The sequence below is a fragment of the Crocodylus siamensis genome, chromosome 7, assembly GCF_052110815.1.
Source record: "Crocodylus siamensis isolate JL-2025a chromosome 7, ASM5211081v1, whole genome shotgun sequence".
Lineage (NCBI taxonomy): Eukaryota > Metazoa > Chordata > Crocodylia > Crocodylidae > Crocodylus > Crocodylus siamensis.
This window is the reverse complement of record NC_143401.1, coordinates 46,112,609-46,132,142: the sequence shown is the minus strand read 5'-3', so window position 1 is coordinate 46,132,142 and position 19,534 is coordinate 46,112,609. Positions and strand designations below refer to the sequence as shown.

Genomic DNA, 19,534 nt, shown 5'->3' with positions numbered 1-19,534 from the left:
TATATTTAATTTCTCTTTCTGAAAGGTCCTTGGCGCTTGCCCTTATTGAATTTAATTTTATTTCAGATAATTTCTCCGCTTTACCAAGATCATCTTGCATTTGATCCTGTTAGCCAAAGTGCTTTCGAACCCTCCCAGTCTGGTCTTACAAATAACTCGTATAATTGTACTCTATTTGCATCAGTCAAGTCATTATGGAAAGAGTTGAGCAAAACCTGGCCAAGGACAGCCCTCTGTAGGATGTCACTTGTAATAAATTTCCAGATGGACAGCAGATGATTGATAAATACTTTTTATGTGTGTGGCTTTTTAATTGGTTGTGTCCTCGCCTGATGGTGATTTCATTTGGGCCGTAGTTTACTGATGGGAATATTTGGGACAGTATCAAAAGTCTTACTGAAGTCAAGATTACTAAAAAGTCTTATTAAAGTCACATCTACTTCCTTTGTGTCCTGCATCATAGTTACCAGATCAAAGAAGTCAGTTAGATGGCTTTGCAGGATTTGTCAGACAAATCTGTGTTAGCTATCAAGGTTCCCTCTAAGGTGCGTGCTTGTGTGGCTGTGCACAACTAAAAGTCTGGCCGCGCACAGCCTTTTCAAGGCCGTGCACTGGGAGAGGAGCTGAAGGTAAGCTCCTAGGTGAGGTGGGGGCAGGAGCCTGGTGCAGGCTCTGCTGGCTCTGGGGAAGTGCTTCGCTCCCCTGCTTTGCCTCGGGGAGCAAGGAGGCACGTGGCACCAGGGCAGGGAGTGGAGCACTTCCCCAGAGCTTCTGGAGCCTGTGCCAGCCCCCCACCCCAGCCTCTATCCCTGCCTTGCCACACCTTGGGGAGTAGGTGACACTCCTTTGTTCCCTGCCCTGTGCTATGTGCCTCCTCACTCCCTGAGGAAATGCGGGGCAGCGGAGCAGTGTCCTGGAGCCAGCGAAGCCTCACTTGGGGCAGGAAGTGGCTGCTCTGTGAGGAGTAGCAAGGCAGGGATGGAGGCTGCTGCAAGGGGCTGGCAGCCCCCCAGATGTGGGGAAAGTGCTCCAGCCCCCGGCTCCAGCATCTGGCGCCCAGCCTCTCGGCTCCAGCCTCTGACCCCTGGCCTCTCAACTCCAGCCTCTGGGCCCAGGCCCCAGTCCTCAGCCCCCTTCAGTAAGTGTCCCATGCCGGACTGAGGCAGCGCACTCATGGACGGCTACTCCTTAGAAGGAATGTTGTTGGTTATATTTCATCATATTATCTTTCAGATGTTTATATGTTGATTAATAATTTGTTCCAGAACCTTTTTGTCCTGCTACATTGCTTGCCCCAAAGATGTATGGGTTCTTAAAGTACCTGCCTTTTGGATGCTAATCCACCTCCTCATTGTAATAAGGCTGTATATTGCACATGGGTATTGCTCCTATTCGTTTTCCCTTTTATTTTCCAGGCATTCAAGAAATTTTTCCTTGCCTTTTCCTGAATTTCAGAACTGGTATATAAATTCTTGGTATATAAGACAATACCTTTGTCCCCATCTCTTTCCTTCCTAATGAAGCTATTCTGTCCCAATAATCCACTCCTTTGACTTGTCCCACCAAGTCTCTCTGATGCCATTTTGTATTGGTAGTCCATCTGAAATTATCTTCTATCAGTTACCTTTGAAATCATGGATAATTTTGCATACCAATATCAATGGCATTCTTCACATACTTAGCACTCCTCTTAAGTCATAGAATGCTGTTCTGAAACTTTTACCTACAGTATATTGTCCAAATATAGCTGTCAAATTAGGGAAAAACAGTCATCTTAAGTTTGGTTATCACTTTTTCTCAGTTACACACACTCAGAAGAGATATAAATTTTACACAATGTTTCTACTTGACTGAAAAAGTATTCAAGGAGTTGAAGATCTAGCCCCATATCAGTGAATCTGAGGATAGGAGGGAATTTTGGCATTATGTTAGAATCTTCAAACCTTTCTTCTTTTAAGCCAGAATTGTTTTTTGTGAGTTTAAATGTTTTTTCTGCTAGTGTATGCTTTGAATTTTGTACTTAGTGAGTACTATATTACCCTGGAATTCACCAAGAAATCACAAATCTGTGCAGTAGTAGAGCACAAATTTGGTAAACTCTCCAGGTTCTTTTGCCTTAAGCTTTTTAGGGCTAGGGACAGACATTCAAAAAGCCTGAATTGATTCAATCTTTGGAGGTCAGTCTAGTCTGACTAGGCTGAATTAGTTTCTAACCCAGACAGACATCCCAGAAATGCAAAGACATTCCTGAAATGGTTCAGGCTAGAAGCCAGGGGGGCACTAGAGCAGCCCTCCCTTTACTTCCACGGGGCAGAGCTGAGGTGGGTGTGGCCAGGCCATGACAGGATGCTCTGATTATTCCTCCCTCTTTTGAGCTGCCCAGCAGGGAATGTTTATCACACCTAACTATTTATTAACTCATTAAGAAAACAAAGTCTCTCTCCATTAACTAATGGACCTTTTCTTAAATTGCTCTTCCAAAGAAGGACGTTAAATACCTGTTAATTACCTCCAAAATGCAGGTCTGCCTCTGTCCTCTCTCACAGCCCAGACTTCAGCCAGCACATGGTCTGCTAGCTAATGCTGAGGTTTCTGTGTAAGGCAGAGGGGAGTGGGGAATAATCCCTACTTAGCATGGAGAAGCCAGACAGATGCTTTGTGCCTGAAAGTCTGTGCCGAGCTCCAGCCAGGGAGCAAAGGAGAGGGGCCAGCCCTGCTGTGGAGCCGAGAGCCCTGCCCAGCCCAGAGAGCATGCCGAGATGCTGGGGTGTCTGGGTTATCTTAAGCCAGCAAGGGGTCTGGGTCAGACACTGCATGAACGATATCAGTTAAGTCTGATACTACATTCAGCCAAGCTTATCTCAAACTGGTTTATGTGCACTGAACATCTGTTCTGTTACAAGTTTAAACCAGTTTCTGATCACTTAATCCAGTTTATGTGTAATATCTGTCCCTAGCCCAGATGTAATGCTTCACACATGCCTTATTAAATTTCATTTTTCTGTTTCATGTTGCACTTTTTCATCCTTTTGCTTCCTTAGCACAATGAAAGTGAGTTCAATAATGTAATAAGAAGCTCAGAAATTTGGATTGTAGATTTTTAAATGTACCATGTGTCAGGTTAAGCATAATATACTCTTGTCTGTCTAGACCAGGGATCAACAACTTAGGGCCTGAAGACTGCATCCAGCCTGCAAAGAGATCCAGTCTGGCACGGGGAATCAGTGGCATGGAGCTACGCCATGCTGTGTTCCCTCTGTTGCATGGTGGTTTGTGCACTTGTCTTGCTGCAGAGGGACTGGGAATCAGCAGCAAGAATCAGTAAAGACAGCTGGCCACTCGGGGGAGCGGGGCAGAGATATCTAGGCCACAGCCACAACTGGGTTGCAGACTCCAGCCTATACTGACTAAGGTTGCCAAACCCTGCTCTTGACTGTTAAAAGCTTGGTTCCAAGAGCAGTTTTATTAATGTCATATAAGGAAGTTACATCCTTTTAAGATTCCCAGCTATATCACTCTTTCTATGTAGTCATGGGAAAATTTAACAGCTGCATAAAAGCACAATAGCTGATTTTCCAACATACATAATGAAGCAAGGTTTTTGCCATTTTGTCAAAGAATTTGCAACTTGATTTTTGTTTTTTCTTTAAGGTATGTTGTGGTCTTTTTTTGGCTCTACTTGTACTCATCCAATTTGCATTGGTACTAATGGAAGTTACTGAGACATTATTTAAAAGTAACTGTGCATTTAGAAATGTTTCCCCGCCCACTTCCCACACAATGTACAGCATATCTCCAAACAAGTGGTATATAAAACAAAAGCTAAAAAATGTTTAAATTTGCTCCCTGAATGTGTTGCTTTCATTATTTTTCTGATTGCTACATTTCCTTTGCTTATTGACATTTTCTGTTGCTTGCTTCTAATTATCTTATATTAATTTTTCCCTTTTGCTTTCTAAATTATTTTACAGCTATTCCTCTCCACTTCCCCAGTATGATTCAAGGTGATAACTATGTCCTTTCTGTGAATCCTCATTTTGTTTTCTTTATGTTAACTCTTTTTCCACAGTCAAACTGTGTAGATGTTTGTAGTACATCCACATCTATCCTCATCCCTTTCTGTAATTAAAGTAGAACGTTTGTTGTTTAGCTTTTAGATTTGTGTTTTAGAGATCATACTGTAGCTTCTATTATTAGCCAGGCATTAATTTACGTAAACATCAGCTACTAATCCTTTTGATAGAAACTGTGCATGAAGTATTGTTTGAAAATATCCACATTATGTTTTTAAAATGGGAAGTTGCTCCTTTGAAAATGAAATGAGTAAATAACAAATGTGTTGTTGGTAATAATGATATTTTCTTGTATTTGATAATGTTTTTAAAGATCAGTCTCTGTTTAAGAGGATGTCCAGAAAACTGACTGCCAAGAAGCAAAGGAAATTAGCCTGTGCTGAGCTCTGTGCTACTGTGGCTAGTTTTCTTTTGGTACCTAAGGTAGCTCACTTAAAGCTAGTTCAGGATTCCCTATACAGTACTACAGACTACAGACTGCAGTGTAGACACAAGACTTAAGGCTAAATTCTTAAAGATCATTAGGCATTTGACTCCATCAGTTAAAACTAAAATGGTTTGAAGTATTGACCTTTAAAAATACCTTTAAAATATGGCTACTGATATTTTAGTATTTGCTCATATTCTGTACTCTTTCTGGCTGCCTGGGATTGTCACTTATTCCCTGTTTAGGTGTAGCATATTAGTCCGGTGAATAACACCTTAACATTACTTTTTGTGTAGGACCATTTATATAAATTAGTTTTTTCATTATGTTGGTTACAAGCTGATTTAAAATACTCAGACACAAAGGACAGTTTCCCACCTGTAGTGCAGTGTAGAACAATGTTATCTGTAGAAGATGTGAAGCAATCAAGCCAAGGACTATCCTCACTAAAACTCATTGATAAAGATCCTTAGCCACAGAATAGTTTCTGCAGCTTTCTCTATGGAATATACACCAAGCATACCTCTCCATAGTTATAGATGAACAGGACACATTACCTATGTTCTACTTGCCTATCTTTTTCTCATATATGTATATTTTGTCTGATTTGGCCCTATGTTCGTAGCTGGTCCATAACATGGAAACTTAGGAAAACACAGCAAAGCTGTAAGGAGTCCATACAGTACCCTTGTTTAATATTTTATTTTGCTTTGTAAATGTTAACATACCCCTTGAAACCTTTTCACAGCGAGTCAGCAACTGGCTTGCTGCCTGTCTGCTTTGAAGAGCCTACCATTGACATTTCCCTGGTAGGCTCAGTGAAATCCTATCTACCATAAAAAGCAGTTATAGGAAAGAAAAGTAGCATAAACATTATGAAAGATAAATAATGTTCTATAACCAAAGGAAGGAGAAAAGCAAATTTCAACATCTGTTAGCAAAAAGATACTCTCTTATTGACTTTAAATCATAAATTCAGCTAAGTTCATAGCCAATAAATTTCCTAGTCTATAGTCTAGAGTTCTAGTTTAGTTGTAATTTTTCTTCAATAGCATTAAATATGGGAGGTACAAAAAGAATAAAGACCAATTTAAAGACGAGATATAGAATCTTATTTATGTGATTGTAATAATCAAATACTAGAGAATCAAAAAATAGAAATGTATTAACAGATACTAAAATTTATTTTTGTGCATTCAAGTATACAGATTTTGGTAAAAGAGTTCCTTACCTAAATACAGTAGAAGTATAAGATAAGTGGTTAATATTAAGGATTATTTTAATAGTTTAAAATTTTAATTATTATTCCTATATTCTAATAAATTATTATCCCAGTATTATAAGATTTTTGGAGGAATTTTTAATGACCTGCAGATCTAATATTTGGTCAAGTATTCTTCTGAGAACTGTGACCTCCCAGTGAACTTATGGAAAGATCTTCCATGAATTATTTGCCAAGGTGCTCCATAACTTGTTACTATTATTTATGATATTTTGCCAGTAATCAAAATAAAATATCAGTATGGTATGAATATTGTCACTTTTAGCTCCTGATGAACTGTGTGGGCTTTTCCAGGGTAATACAGAAGGTTCTACCTTTATGTGGACTAAATTTGTGACTCTTCTTCTTAGGAAAAAGGTAAACTATAAAACTGAATGGATTCTTCTGTTAAGCATCAGCAGGGCACGCAGGATGCAGGGGCAGCAATGACTTCAGTTTGCTGCCAAGATCTCAATTGCAGTTGCAATTGCAATTGCATGGATGCTGCTTTTTTCACCCCCTCCTCCAAGTTGGCACCTGGGGCAGTTGCTCTGTTCACCTGGCCCTAGTTATGCCACTGTTAAGGATTAAGATACTTAAATGTAGGAACTACTGGCAGTAGCATAGACAAGATGGGAGCTATGTAATGGAATTAACAGCTACTCCATTTTTTGCAGGTCATTCACCAGGAATAAATAAGAGATTTTTGTGCAACTATTTTATTTCTAAGCCGTAAACCAAACACTTAAATCCATTTTGCCTATTCTATTTGAAAACAAAGAGGTAACCAAAAATCGCAATACGTTTATGTTGCATTATGTTTTAGCGCTTATGGTATGGAGACTTAGGATGGTATTTCAGAGTCAGTGAGTAAAAACACAAGTTCTATTCATTTCTAATGTAAAATCAGTAATCAAATCCTTTAGATAACATTGAATGCCCATTGGCTACTGTGAGATTAGCTTCTTTTTTTTTTACTATTGTTTTATCATCTTTGTCAAGGGTACCTAGATTTTTAGGCAGATGTGTTTTTTGAATTTGCGGTAGACTATAATTTATTAAACTGTATATTTAATTAGAGTTCCCTTTTAAATATAACATACAGTTTTAAAATGATGTTATTGCAAACTAGTTTTCTTTTAATTATTAAAAAAGATACAGAAACTGGGAAAAACTCTTTAGAAATCCAAGACACTGGGGGGAAAGGTCATAATATTCCTTCTAGGTTAATTTGTTTTCTCACAGCCATCCATATTGATATGATGTGGTAAAATAAATGATTTAAGTAGGGTTAAGTCTACAGGAAACGACATGTTTAATATTCTGATTCATGCATATTTACCAAAACCATGTAATAATTATGCTCATCATATGCGGCATTTATTCTGTAAGCTTGTTAAGCCTCCTTGAAAATGGATATATGATATCCTTTAGAAGGAATGAGATCCAGATATTAAAACATGAAGGTGTGTTTTCTTTATAGTATGGAAAACTGGTTCTTTTGTGCATGTAGAATTCATTATTTTACATTATAGAACATAGCATAACATTTTTAAGTTCACTAAAAGACACTAATAACTTAAATATGCTTACTCTTTAACCTTAAATATTCAGTAGTACATGGATTTTTCACAATCATTTTACTAGACCAATAGGATTTTTTTGTTTGTTTATTATTTAAAATTTAAGTATAAATTTAAGGAAGAAACCTGGTAAAAATTACCTTCAGAATTTAGCTGGAAGAGAGTGTGTTTTTTGCTTTAAGGATAGTGTTACTTGTTGCTTTCTTCATAATTGTTGATTTCACTTCACTTTCTACTGAGTTAAATGACGCTTTCTTGATTTTTTTTGACCATTTTAATGACAATCTCCTTTTCTCTACAGTTTTCTGGTTAGTTTTATGGTTGATGCACGTGGGGGTTCAATGAGGGGTAGTCGCCATCATGGAATGAGAATTATTATTCCACCGCGCAAATGTACAGCACCCACCCGCATCACCTGTCGATTGGTAAAGAGACATAAACTGGCCAGCCCACCACCAATGGTTGAAGGAGAAGGATTAGCCAGTAGACTAGTAGAAATGGGGCCTGCAGGTGCCCAGTTTTTAGGGTGAGTTATTCTATGAATTTCATTGTTGATATTCATGTTACATCTTTCATTTTCTTTACCTTGAGGATCTGAGTAGCTACTTATTGGATCTACTTAACTTGATCTTTTAAGGTAGGCCTCCAATTCTTACACTGCAGATGAGACTTGATCCTACTGTTCATAACCAGGAAACGTGCTCTTTGACTTGGATGAAATTTTGCTGTTGTGATGATGGAAGCATTAGGCCAAAAGTAAAAGGCCAAATTTTGCCCTTGGCTTATCATAAATAACACCCTTTGAAGTCAAATGTAGTCATGTCAGTGTGTGTGTGTGTGTATAAATATATCTCCAAGGACAGGATTTGGCCCTCAGGCTGAATAGAAGTCCTGACGAATATCACTCATAAGGAAGTTTGCTGAAATCATCCACCAGTTTCCAAATGTAGGGCTGTGTTTTCCACTTGACATGTGTATGACTCCTGCCTATTTTAATGGAAGATGCCCACCAATGTGATTTTAGAGCACTTAATATAGAGCATCATTTCCTACAAATGCTAGGATCTGACTTTTTTAAAGTTTAAATTAAGGGAAACAATCCACTATGATGTGGTATTTTTTTAATTATAAATTTTGTTCATTACCATTAAATGGCACCCTGGTAAAAACTGCTGATTCTGTCAGGAATGACAGCTTGTTCCTAATATCCCCTTCTTGTTTCTCTTCCTGCTGCATGGATGTTATTCAGTAAACTGCATCTTCCTACCAATCCTCCCCCTCTAAATGAGGGTGAGAGCTTGGTTAGCCGAATCCTGCAGCTTGGGCCTCAAGGAACAAAATTTATTGGGTAGGATATTTACAGAAAAGATACAGAATGTCTCCAAGTTTTTGTTTGTTTCCAAGTTTTGTCATTCCCATAATCTTTTTCAGTTTCCTTAAGCTTTCAGTTGATTTATGTCACTGAAAGAATATCATAGTGGCTTAACTTACTACAGCTCTGCTACTGTAACTATCTTGTGCTTCTAGGCATGTGAAATTCACTGCAAGCATTCTGTTTTCATAACTTCTGTGCTTTCGTAATTTTTTAAATTTCAAGTGTTTCAACTGCATCAATTACATTTTAATATAGAGTGACAGTCGTTTAATTTCAACTTTTGTGGTAGAGAAGGTATTTACAGGCTCTGACGTGATCAACTTCAGGAATAGCATTGTCGTATGTAGTTTTACATAGTGTCCCTATGTGTAACAATGGGCTGGGCTGGAAAAATAAATCACTAAATAAATAATATTTAATAACTGTGGAGAAATCTTAACCATTTAAGCTGCAGTAGACATGAGTAAAATTAAATATCAAACATAAAATTTGGTGCATTTTGAAAAACATAAAATACTCAAAGAGGTTGCAATATTTATCCAGAAAGTGGCAGTAAATGTTCTCATCTTTTGAGTTTCCTGTGAAACTTTCTTACGAAATTTAGTTTCTTAAGTTTTTTTAAAATACTAGAGTTAGAGTTCTGTGTTCAATACCTGTTTAATACCTTCTCACTGACTACTATTAATCTTCATGTACAAAATTGTGTGGTTCCTAAATATTTACAGAGACAGTATCTGATACATTAACCTGCAAAGATTGTATTAAAATGTTAGTTTTGGTAAGATTGTATTTTTTAACTTGAGATATGCACATGAAAATAACCAACTTAGGCAACAATGTTTTGAATTTTTTGTATACTCCCACCATACATTGTGGGATATACCATCTGTATCACCAGTCAAAAGACTAAGATGAGAATAACAGAATTCTAGAATTTATACAGCTTCTAAAGAGATTTATTAAATATTCTCCCTTTTACTGTTTTTATGAAAATTAGCATTGTCTAATTCCAGTTGCCTTGGTTTTTAGTGTAAACAGGTTCATTTAAAAATATTTTGTATATTAACAAGGGCTGCTTCTGTGACTTACATAATAAAATGACTGATTGATGGTTGCACAGTCCTTTATATTATTATTTTTCCCATCTTCTGATGTTACCTTTAACTGAGCTGCTGTATAGAGGTGACATTCTAATTTACAACCTCTGTAGGAAAATAATGATACTGTCTATTTAAATGTCTTAAAGCTGCATAATCCATAATTATTTACCTATTTAATGGTTTCGGTCAATTTGCTTTAGCACATTTTAGAATGCTTATCTTGTCTGTAAGATGTTCAGTAAAAATATTGTCTTGTTGAGTAGTGACACTTGAAAAGAACAGCAGTTTCTTTTGATTATTCAGTTATCATTTAATTACTTGCTTGAAGTCCTATGTATAAGATGTACTGTCAGGTCATTCAGTTGTATTGTTTTATTCTCCTACCCTTAAAAACAGCTTTAAAATAGCTACTACCAATGTATTTATGCTGTTGTTTAAACTGAAAGAAAACAATTTTGAGAGCATTTAACCATTTCCTAGCAGTTTTTATGACACAGCTGTTACAAACTTGCATTCATGTATGAGAACCAGAAACTGAAATTGGCTGGTAGCAAACCATCTAGTTTATTAGCCTGAATGTACAGAGAATGCAAAGGAACTGGTGAATAATTTACTGGATTTTTCAAATTTTAAGAAACAGTAATATTAGGATTTGGAAAAAATTTTCCCCTTCATTTTTCTCTGTGAATATGTTAGAGCCAGCCCTACAGCATGTGTATGTAACACACACACACACACACACACACACCCATGTGCCTCTCTGAATTTGACTGATTGTCCCTTTAAATGCTGCTGGCCAAATCCTTCCTTTGATTATGTCCATGCCATTTAAAAGTCAATAGAGGTATGTGTGCTCTTTTGTCTCAGGATAAAGAAATATGGATGCTTATTCATCTTAATTTCAATCCACTTTCCATGTAAGCAGCTGTTTCAAAACTCTTGCTCAAGTGATCAGATTATTAAACTACATGTCAATGTATTTAAATTTAAATTGTAAAGGATTGTGCAGCTTTGGCCGTTTTGAAATCATTTTTACCATAAAGTTTCTTTTTATTATAAAATGCATATAGTTTTATTGAGGATTTAATCTGTATAAAACCAGCATTAGTGTAGAACTATATAATTAAAAGTAATATAAATTCCTTGTTTGTTTAGCCCTGTTATAGTGGAAATTCCACATTTTGGATCAATGCGAGGAAAGGAAAGAGAATTAATTGTCCTTCGAAGTGAAAATGGTGAAACATGGAAGGAGCACCAGTATGACAGCAAACATGAAGATTTAAATGAAATACTTAATGGCATGGATGAAGGTAAACACTATATCAAAGCTTTAACAATTTTTTTCTGCACAATTGTGACAAGGTAGAAAACAGGTTAATATAAAAATAGGATCTTTACTATTTGTCTTGTGGAAAGCACATGGGGAAAACATGCTGGAGTAAGGTAATTGCCAGGATTAATTCTTCAGTGTTAGTGTTAACACCTTTAGGCATAGCAGTAAGCTTTATTTGGAAGTCATGCTGAGTTTACATGGTTATGCTGCCTAGTGACTTAAGGGGCAGTAACATATTGAAGTGCATATTTCAAAAGACCATTCTACATGCATCAAAGAATACTTTTATTGTTTAGAACCAAATTAAGGTAATCCAGACAAAAAGACACACAAATAGGAGCTGTATTTATCACATCTAGATTTTGAGCCCACAAGAGTCCTCTACTGGTAAGGGAACAACAGGGGTAAGGGAGGCTTCCAGAGCAGCTGGTGTGAAGTAATCCATTAAAGAGTCCCTCAGAACTTTTAATTTGGGGTGTCTGCTACTTCAAACAAATGTCACCAGTTTTGGTTGCATTCAAGTTACATTTTTCAGTTTATTCCTCAAAATCATGAGGACTAAAACTTATTTTTGAAAGGTATTTCAGATCTTTTATGTCATTGTATGATGCCTACTTTCATTGTCTTATAGCCATATAGCCAGGCTCACTGCAACAGGGATGCCAAAGGCTCTCAACAGATTTTCTGTTCTTCCAACTCAGTTTGGGATATGTTCATGTGGTAGTAGTTTTGGATACGCATTCAGGAACTGCCAGTGATGTTGGATCTCTAGCATAGGTCAAAACTGGTTAATATTTGGAAGTGAAACGTCAGTCTTAATTTTTCAGAGGAGGAGGCATCTTAAAGCATTTTAATGTATTTTCGAAGACAGTGAGGTTTTCAACTATGAATTTCATATTACAAAATATTTTGAAGTGTTTTTTGATGGTGTTCTATGGGCCTATTCTGTCACATCTGACCATGACTGAAATATCTCAGAATCTGGGTTCTGATTGTGTCATGGTATTTTTTATAGAAAAATCACAGTCTGATTTGGGTACAGTTGTAATGAAAGAATGTTTACACCCATGAGTACCAGAGGGACTGTTTACACCCAAATGACCAGAATGTACAGTGCAGCAGCCAGAGTAACCTAGATGAAACCAGCTTTAATACAAGTAGAACCCAGATACTTCTCAGGGTTCGCCTCCTAGCTCTGCTGCAAATATGAGAGTTTGTGAACTAGCCAGGAAATGTATAGCCCCAGTAAATAACTGCACAGGATTGCAGAGGTGCTCCGTTCTTTTGCTACAACTTTTATTTCAAGGGGTGCCCTTCAAGGGGTGCCCAGTTGGAATGCAGATGTGTGCTGCAGCCAGGGGAGTTTAGGGGATGCCCTCATTGTAGTAAAAACAGCAATGAACAGCAGAGTGGCAACCCATTGTGAACTAAGCAGGTTTCAAATCACCTGGACACAAATGATCAAGGTTCTGCTTGGCCATTTGCATTCTACAGTACAGCCATGTCTTAGAGTAGGTGAATCTAAGTAATAAATAAAATAAAGAGCAGGGAGAAAAGTAGGACAGTGTTGTGGTTGGTTTCCTGGTTGTTTTGAGGTATAGCACAGATTAGCATTTTGATTGGTTTTGTTTTTTTTTTGGACCTTAGAAATGGGGAATGGAAGAATGAGCTTGTTCTATGAAAGAACATAGAGTGTAGAAGCATATGAAAATGAATAGCAGCAGCAAAAATCCATTTGTTAGGGAGAAGTTTTATTGAGAAGGTTTATTTTCAAATAAATGTAACAGTAGCTAAGAGGTACCTGGGAAAGAAAACTTAAAATTAGTGTTGATGGGTTTGGAAACACAAAGTTCAATAGATTTCATAATAGGAAAGTAACTGAAGCAGATAAATAATCAGTGCAGTCCAGTACTATACCACAAATGTATGAAATGAATTGGGATTGAATAAATACAGGTCCCAGTGTAAAATCTCTCCCTAGCTGAAAAATTATGTAATATATAATTATTCTTCATTTGGCAGAAGCTTGTTTGAATTGGGCTCCTCTATTACCTGTATTTAGTGGCCAATCTAGAGAAAATTCATTGATCAGCAACTTCCTTAGCATTTCTTACAATTGCCCAATTTCTATTAACTTAATTTGGCATTTTGGGTGCACAGCAGAGGCAGATCCAAAGGGGTTCAGTACCACAGTCACACCCCGCTTTGGACCACAACACAGGAGCTGCAGCCAGAGACTTTTTTTTTGAGTCCGTGGAATGGGTCAGAGTCTCCCTCCCCACCTTTTCTCCATGCTCAGTGTCACCTCCCCTCTCATTCCCTTCCTCCCCCCTGCTAAACTCTCTGGGCAGGCGGAGCTCCACAGCCACTCCTGCCCTGTTCCAGCTGAGCTGCACAGGGAGTTGGACTCAGTGGATGCATCCAGAAGGAGTTTGAGACGCTGCAAGAGGCATGTGCAGGAACAAGAAAATGGGGGCAAAATTAGACCCCTGGATATCCAGGGGTCAAAAAAGCCCTCAGTGAAAAAAAGGGGGGCAGAGCATGGTCCAGGACCATGCCCTGAGGTGACCAGAGACTGGGTCCTCCACAGAGATGGCCCTATGGTTCACCCCTGCCCTGGTGCTGAAGCAGGCCTGCCTGCCCCCCAAAACTGCCAATCCCTGCCCCATCTAGCCCCACCCCGACCCCCCCTGAGGCCCCCCTGATCACTGACCCCCCCCACCCCAACATCCCAGCAATTAAAAAACAAAACAAAAAACACTTGCACCCACTGGCAGGAGCAGCTGCCAGTGGGGTCACTGGGCCCCCCACCCACCCACAGGGCAGGGCCGGGTGACAGCCCCAGCAGCCTGAGCCTGGGCCCTGAGCTCTGCCAGGAGGTCCCAGAGTCCCTGCTCCTGCGATGAGAAGAGGCTTTTTTTTTTTTTAATGCCAGAGGTTGGGGGGGTAGTCACTGGGGGGGTCTGGGGATACAAGCGGGGGGGCCAGGCATGGCAGCCATTGGGAGGCCTGGGGGAGCAGGCAGGGGGTACGGCTGGGTGGGGTAGCTGTCAGGGTGTTACAAGAGCTGACAGAGGATGGGGCCAGACAGTGCAGCAATCTGGGGGCTGGGGGAGCAAGTGGGGATGGGGCATGTGGGCCCTGCAGGGGGGTGGTAGCCCCTAAGGCAGCTATAGGCCCCTGTGGAGGGGGCTGTAGCCCCTGTGTGGGGCAGCAAAACATAGGTATTTAGAATTAATTTCATTATGATGATAGAGACACTGGTAGGCTTCCAAATTGCCTTAACACAGTAAATATATCAATAAAAAATTGCCCAACTGATCTCTGTCTCTCTGTGTCTCACTCTCTCTCTTATATAGTGTTTTTTCTTTGTTTTAATTGTGGAGAAATGGATTTTGGGGTATTTTACAGAGTGACTTTGGGATTTTTTTGTCAGGGATTTTTTAGTTTTCAAACAGGGAACACCAGAATTCCTTCTACAGAGGCTAGTGGCAGGACCCTGCCTGCTCAGAGCTAGCACCTTAGACCTAACTGGCATCCCAGCCAATTGGGGTCAGGAGAATATGTTTTGATAGCTCAAAGCAGGCCACCACACCCAGAACATCTTCCCGGTGATAGCTGCCCAGATGGCCAGGCAGGGGGCAAACATGGCAGTACTGCCACACAAAGGCCAGCTTTGCAGCCACAGTCCACTGGTAGCTGGCCCAGAGGGGCAGATGCCTCTACTGAATGTGCAGTCCCCATCCAGGTCTGGCAGATGTTTTGCTGCCCTGTAGGGTCAAGCCAGCTCTCAGGATCTCAATATTGTGCTGTTAGACAGGAGGGTGTGACACCGTTGCACATATACAAACACACAAATCAATTAGGTGCATACACATGCACACTACCAACTCAGGCACATACACATCCAAACCAGCCCAGGCACATACATACCTACCACCAATTCAAGCACATACACTATACACCCCAAAAGTTAGACAAAAATCAATTGTCCATATATGCACACTCAGTACACATACACAGATCACTAATTCGTACATCATGCATACAATGACGTGTGTGTGTTTTTATTTATTTGTGTGTGTGTGTGTGTGTGTGTGTACACATATAACCCACCTACACATACACACAGGTAAGTTCCTAGCTTGGATGGTATGTTATGTGTGCTTGGGGTACCTGGGATACTTGGGGGGAAAGTTAAGATGAGAGAGTTAAAGTGTGGGGAGTAAAAGTTGCCAGAACCGGGATTCGGTGGACTAGAGAGAAGCTGGCTGAGGAACTGAGGCTTGGGGTTTACTTAAGATCAAGTGGCCCCAGGTTACTCAAGGTCAGTGGTGCGAGGGGAAAAAGCCCAATGGCAAGGAGAAGACAGCCAGGAAAGAGAGAGAGACAGAAACCTGGGTGCTTGAGGCTGGAAACTGAGGCAGACAGCTGAGATATTATGGGGGAGGGGGACAGATAAGTGGTGGCAAGGAGGAGACAGCCAGGAAAGAAACTGAGGCAGAAACATGGGAGCTCAGGGGCTAAGACAGTGGCACAAAAACAGGGGTTTTGCAGGCAGAGAGGAGCTCAGGACAGATGTTGGAGGCAGCGGTGAGCCAGAAGCAGGAGAGGGAGAAATGAGACAGAAGTTAGAGGGGTGAGGCGAAGAGATTGGAGCAGGGCCAGACTGTAATAAAACCCAACTCAGGGGTCCAAATAACAGTTTTATTAAACAGACAACACACTACACAGCCTCATGAAGTTATTGGTTCACACACACACACACACACACACACACAACCACACACACACAAGCACTCACAATGGCAGCAGGAGAAAGAGACTCGGTGGAAGAGTCGGAGTCCAGGTAGGGAAAAGAAACAGAGTCCAAGTCCTTGGTTGAAGAGGGGATGGGGGTGATAGCTACCTATGCAGGCTGGAAAGGGGTCTTTGTCCAGTAGGTGTTGTCCAGAGGGAAGTCGCCGGCAGGGCCTCTAGGTGGATAGGTCCAGATGGAGAAGGTGTCCTAAAGAGTCAGTCTTCACTACCCCTTTTTATGGCTACCTGTGATCTCCTATGGGGAGGGCCTGCCCAGGCTATGTCAGTCCTGTTCCAGAGGGTTCCAGGTGTTCTTACTGAGCATGTGCAGCCTTGAGGTGGTTTGCCTCATCTTTTGTTTCTTGAATGCTGAGGGTGGTTCCAATGGCTGTGTTGTTGGTCCTGGTATTGGTGTTTGATGGTTTGGTCATTCAGGGGGAGCTATTTTTAGACTTACTGCCATTGTCTCTCAAGCACTTGCATTCACCCCCATTCATTCAGGAACCAAGTTACATAGGAGGGGTAGGTGTGAGTCATAGGTTAGGGGACACAAGTTGGAGGGTTGACATTACAGGATGGAAACTTGACATGACTTATGCTAACTTACATATGTAGGCCTAAAACAGTAATCACACAATATAAAAGCAGTAAAAAAAATTAATACAAACATAGTAATTATCATTTATAAAACAATGGATAGCTATATCAAAATAGCAGAGCACTTATTTGCAAAGAAGGGAGAGAAAAATAAAACCAACTACTTTAAAATAAATTTTAAAGCTTATCCTACATCTTAGCTTACTTATACTTATCTATAGGGAATAGAGAGGGAGAGAAAAAGGTCAGAAATGGTTGGGAAAGAGAAGGGAATACATTTTAACATTTTAAAAAAGAAAAACCAGGGGTTTTGCTATAGCTTCAGGTCATAGCCAGGCAGCAGCCCCCACTACCAGACTGCTGCAGTGGGTAAAGAGTGCAGGGAACTCTCAGGGCTGCTTCAGCAGTTCAGCTGGCACAAGGGGTAGTGTCCCTAGGTACCAATTGGCTGGTCCCCAGAAGCTCCTGACAGTGAGTAACCCTGAGCTACTTGACAGGGCAGCTTTTTGTACTGCTGAGGCCAGGACAGGGCAGCATTTTATATTGCTGGGGACAGCACAGGTGTTGGCCTCAAGCTCTAGCTTCCCCTGGCTGAAGATCCAGGAGGAGCCAGGCAGGGTTATTTTGCCCCAAGTGGCACAGTTTCTCTCACACCAAAGTGCATGTCTGGGCACCTGTGCTGAGGCAAAAAGCCCCGGCTCAAATTTGCACTTCTTCTATTTGAGCTCCTGCAAGTGCACATGCCTGCATGTATGGACGTGCCCAGTGAGTGCAGTGTCAACAGTAAGTACATTTCCCCTCCTTGCCTAGTCTCAATGGGTATTCCCCACCAGCCCATGGCATGGGGGGGACACCTGCCTACACCTGCTGCTGTTGTCACTGTCTATAGATGAGCCTGGCTTCCTTCTCAACCTAAGCTGGAGCAGAGCAGGAGCAGCTGTGCAGCTACCCTGCCCCTGTGTCAGCCAGGGGGTAATGGCAGGCAGCAGAAGGGTGAAATAGGAGAGGAGGGGATGTGCTGCTGAAAACAGAAGGGAAGGGAGAGGGAGCTGAGGGTTGGGGTAGGGATAGGGGAGCTGATGGCCAGAGATCAGCTGATCACGGCCCCCATACCTCTTTTTACAAAATCCTGGATCTGCCAACGATGCACAAAGATAGTAAAACTGGGCATAAAATACAGTTCTAAAATGTTCTAAATTGTGACCCCCTAGAATGCCTATAACATCTCAACATGTGTTAAAACTACATACAATCAAAAATCTCTGTGAACGTTGGGATTTACAGGCAAGTTCTTTAGCTACCAAAACAAACTGCTCCTATTAAAGTCAAAGGAAATCTTTCTTAGCTGTCAGAGGTTGCAGGTCTCTCACTTCTTCTGGGTGCCAGGTTCTTGAGGTTAGCATATAGATATATGGCTAGCATATTATTGGGAAAGTGGTAGATTCAGGGTTATTCCCTCATAGGAAAGATATTTGTGACCTCAAATGCCAAGCCACAGACATATCAGACAGTCAACTTTCAGACTTAGGAAAAAGATGTTCCCAAAGCCTGGATTTGCTGCTGCTGTTTCTTCATGGCTAGTAATCAGCATCTAGGTACCTGTGGATGTGTGGGGACATTGCTCCAATGCACTGTAATTACAGCGCATTGGAGCAGACTTAATTAATGGAGTCTGGTGGAGTTTGCACTCTCCAGCAGCCTCTGCATCTAATGTATTCAGCATCCCCGTACTTCAAAATGGTGGCACTTCAAAATGGGGGCACTTTAGCTCAAGTTCTTTCAATGAGCTTCAGTAAAGCGCCCCTGCTGCCATTTTGAAGCAGAGGACACTGAATACACAAGACACTGCAGGCACTTTAATTAAAGCAGCTCTCCAAGCTGTTCTAATTAAAGCACCCCCCCAACCCATACACCCCCTTCCATGAAACACATGTAAAGGTGCCCTCATCTTTCAGAAAGAAGATAGAGATAATTAGCTGTATGAGTGTCAAGTCAGGGAAGAGTGGCACCTTAAACACTAACTGGTTCAGAGAAGCATAAGCTTGTGTAAGTGACAACCTACATTCTCAAATGCTAAGTACATGGTTTGAGAATGACTTGCTGTAGTTAAAAGATCTCTCATCAGCAATGTAAAAATTTCCCACCACTACTGCTACTGCTACTGCTGTCAATGTCAGTAGCTGACCCCAACTTTCCACACAGCCCTGGCTGGAGCAGGGCAGGAGCAGCTATGGACTATATAGTTCCATAGTTTCTAGGGTCAGAAGGGACCTAAGTAGATCATCTAGTCTGACCCCCTGCCATGGCAGGAAAGAGTACTGGGGTCAAACGACCCCAGCAAGGTGTACATCTAGCCTCCTCTTAAACGCCCCCAGGGTAGCAGCCAGCACCACTTCTCTTGGAAGCAGATTCCAGATCCTAACCGCCCTGACCGTGAAGTAGTACCTCCTGATATCTAGCCTAAATCTACCCTCTGCCAGCTTGTGACCATTATTCCTGGTCACTCCTGGTAGTGCTCGGGGGAACAGAGACTTCCCCAGTGTCTGCTGGTCCCCCCTGACTAGTTTGTAACAGGCCTCAGCCTTCTCTTTTGGAGGCTGAACAGGTTCAGGTCCCGTAGCCTCTCCTCATAAAGCCTGCCCTGCTGCCCCCTGATCATGCGAGTGGCCCTCCTCTGGACCCTCTCCATGTTGTCCACATCCCTCCTGAAGTGCGGCACCCAGAACTGGGTGCAGTACTCCAGCTGTGGCCTGAACAGTGCCGGATAGAGGGGGAGGATCACCTCCTTGGATCTGTTCGAGATGCATCCGTGGATGCATGACAAGGTGCGGTTGGCCTTCCTGACTGCTTCCTCACACTGCCAGCCCATGTTCATCTTGGAGTCATTGATGACCCCAAGATCCTTTTCCGCCTCTGTGCTGACAAGAGGGGAGTTCCCTAACCTGTAGGTATGGTGCCGGTTGTTCCTCCCCAGGTGCATCACTT

The 19,534-nt window shown here is 41.2% G+C and overlaps 1 protein-coding gene across 5 annotated transcripts in view; it reads left to right on the top strand.

Moving 5' to 3' along the window:
* Positions 1-19,534, top strand: part of ANK3 (ankyrin 3) — a 378,647-nt gene that overhangs the window by 281,269 nt on the left and 77,844 nt on the right. For all 5 annotated transcript variants that reach the window (XM_090056583.1, XM_090056581.1, XM_090056580.1 and 2 more), the window contains 2 exons: positions 7,646-7,870; positions 10,975-11,129. In XM_090056583.1, the coding sequence (XP_089912709.1) occupies positions 7,646-7,870; positions 10,975-11,129 (380 nt within the window). The remainder of the gene's footprint in view (positions 1-7,645; positions 7,871-10,974; positions 11,130-19,534) is intronic.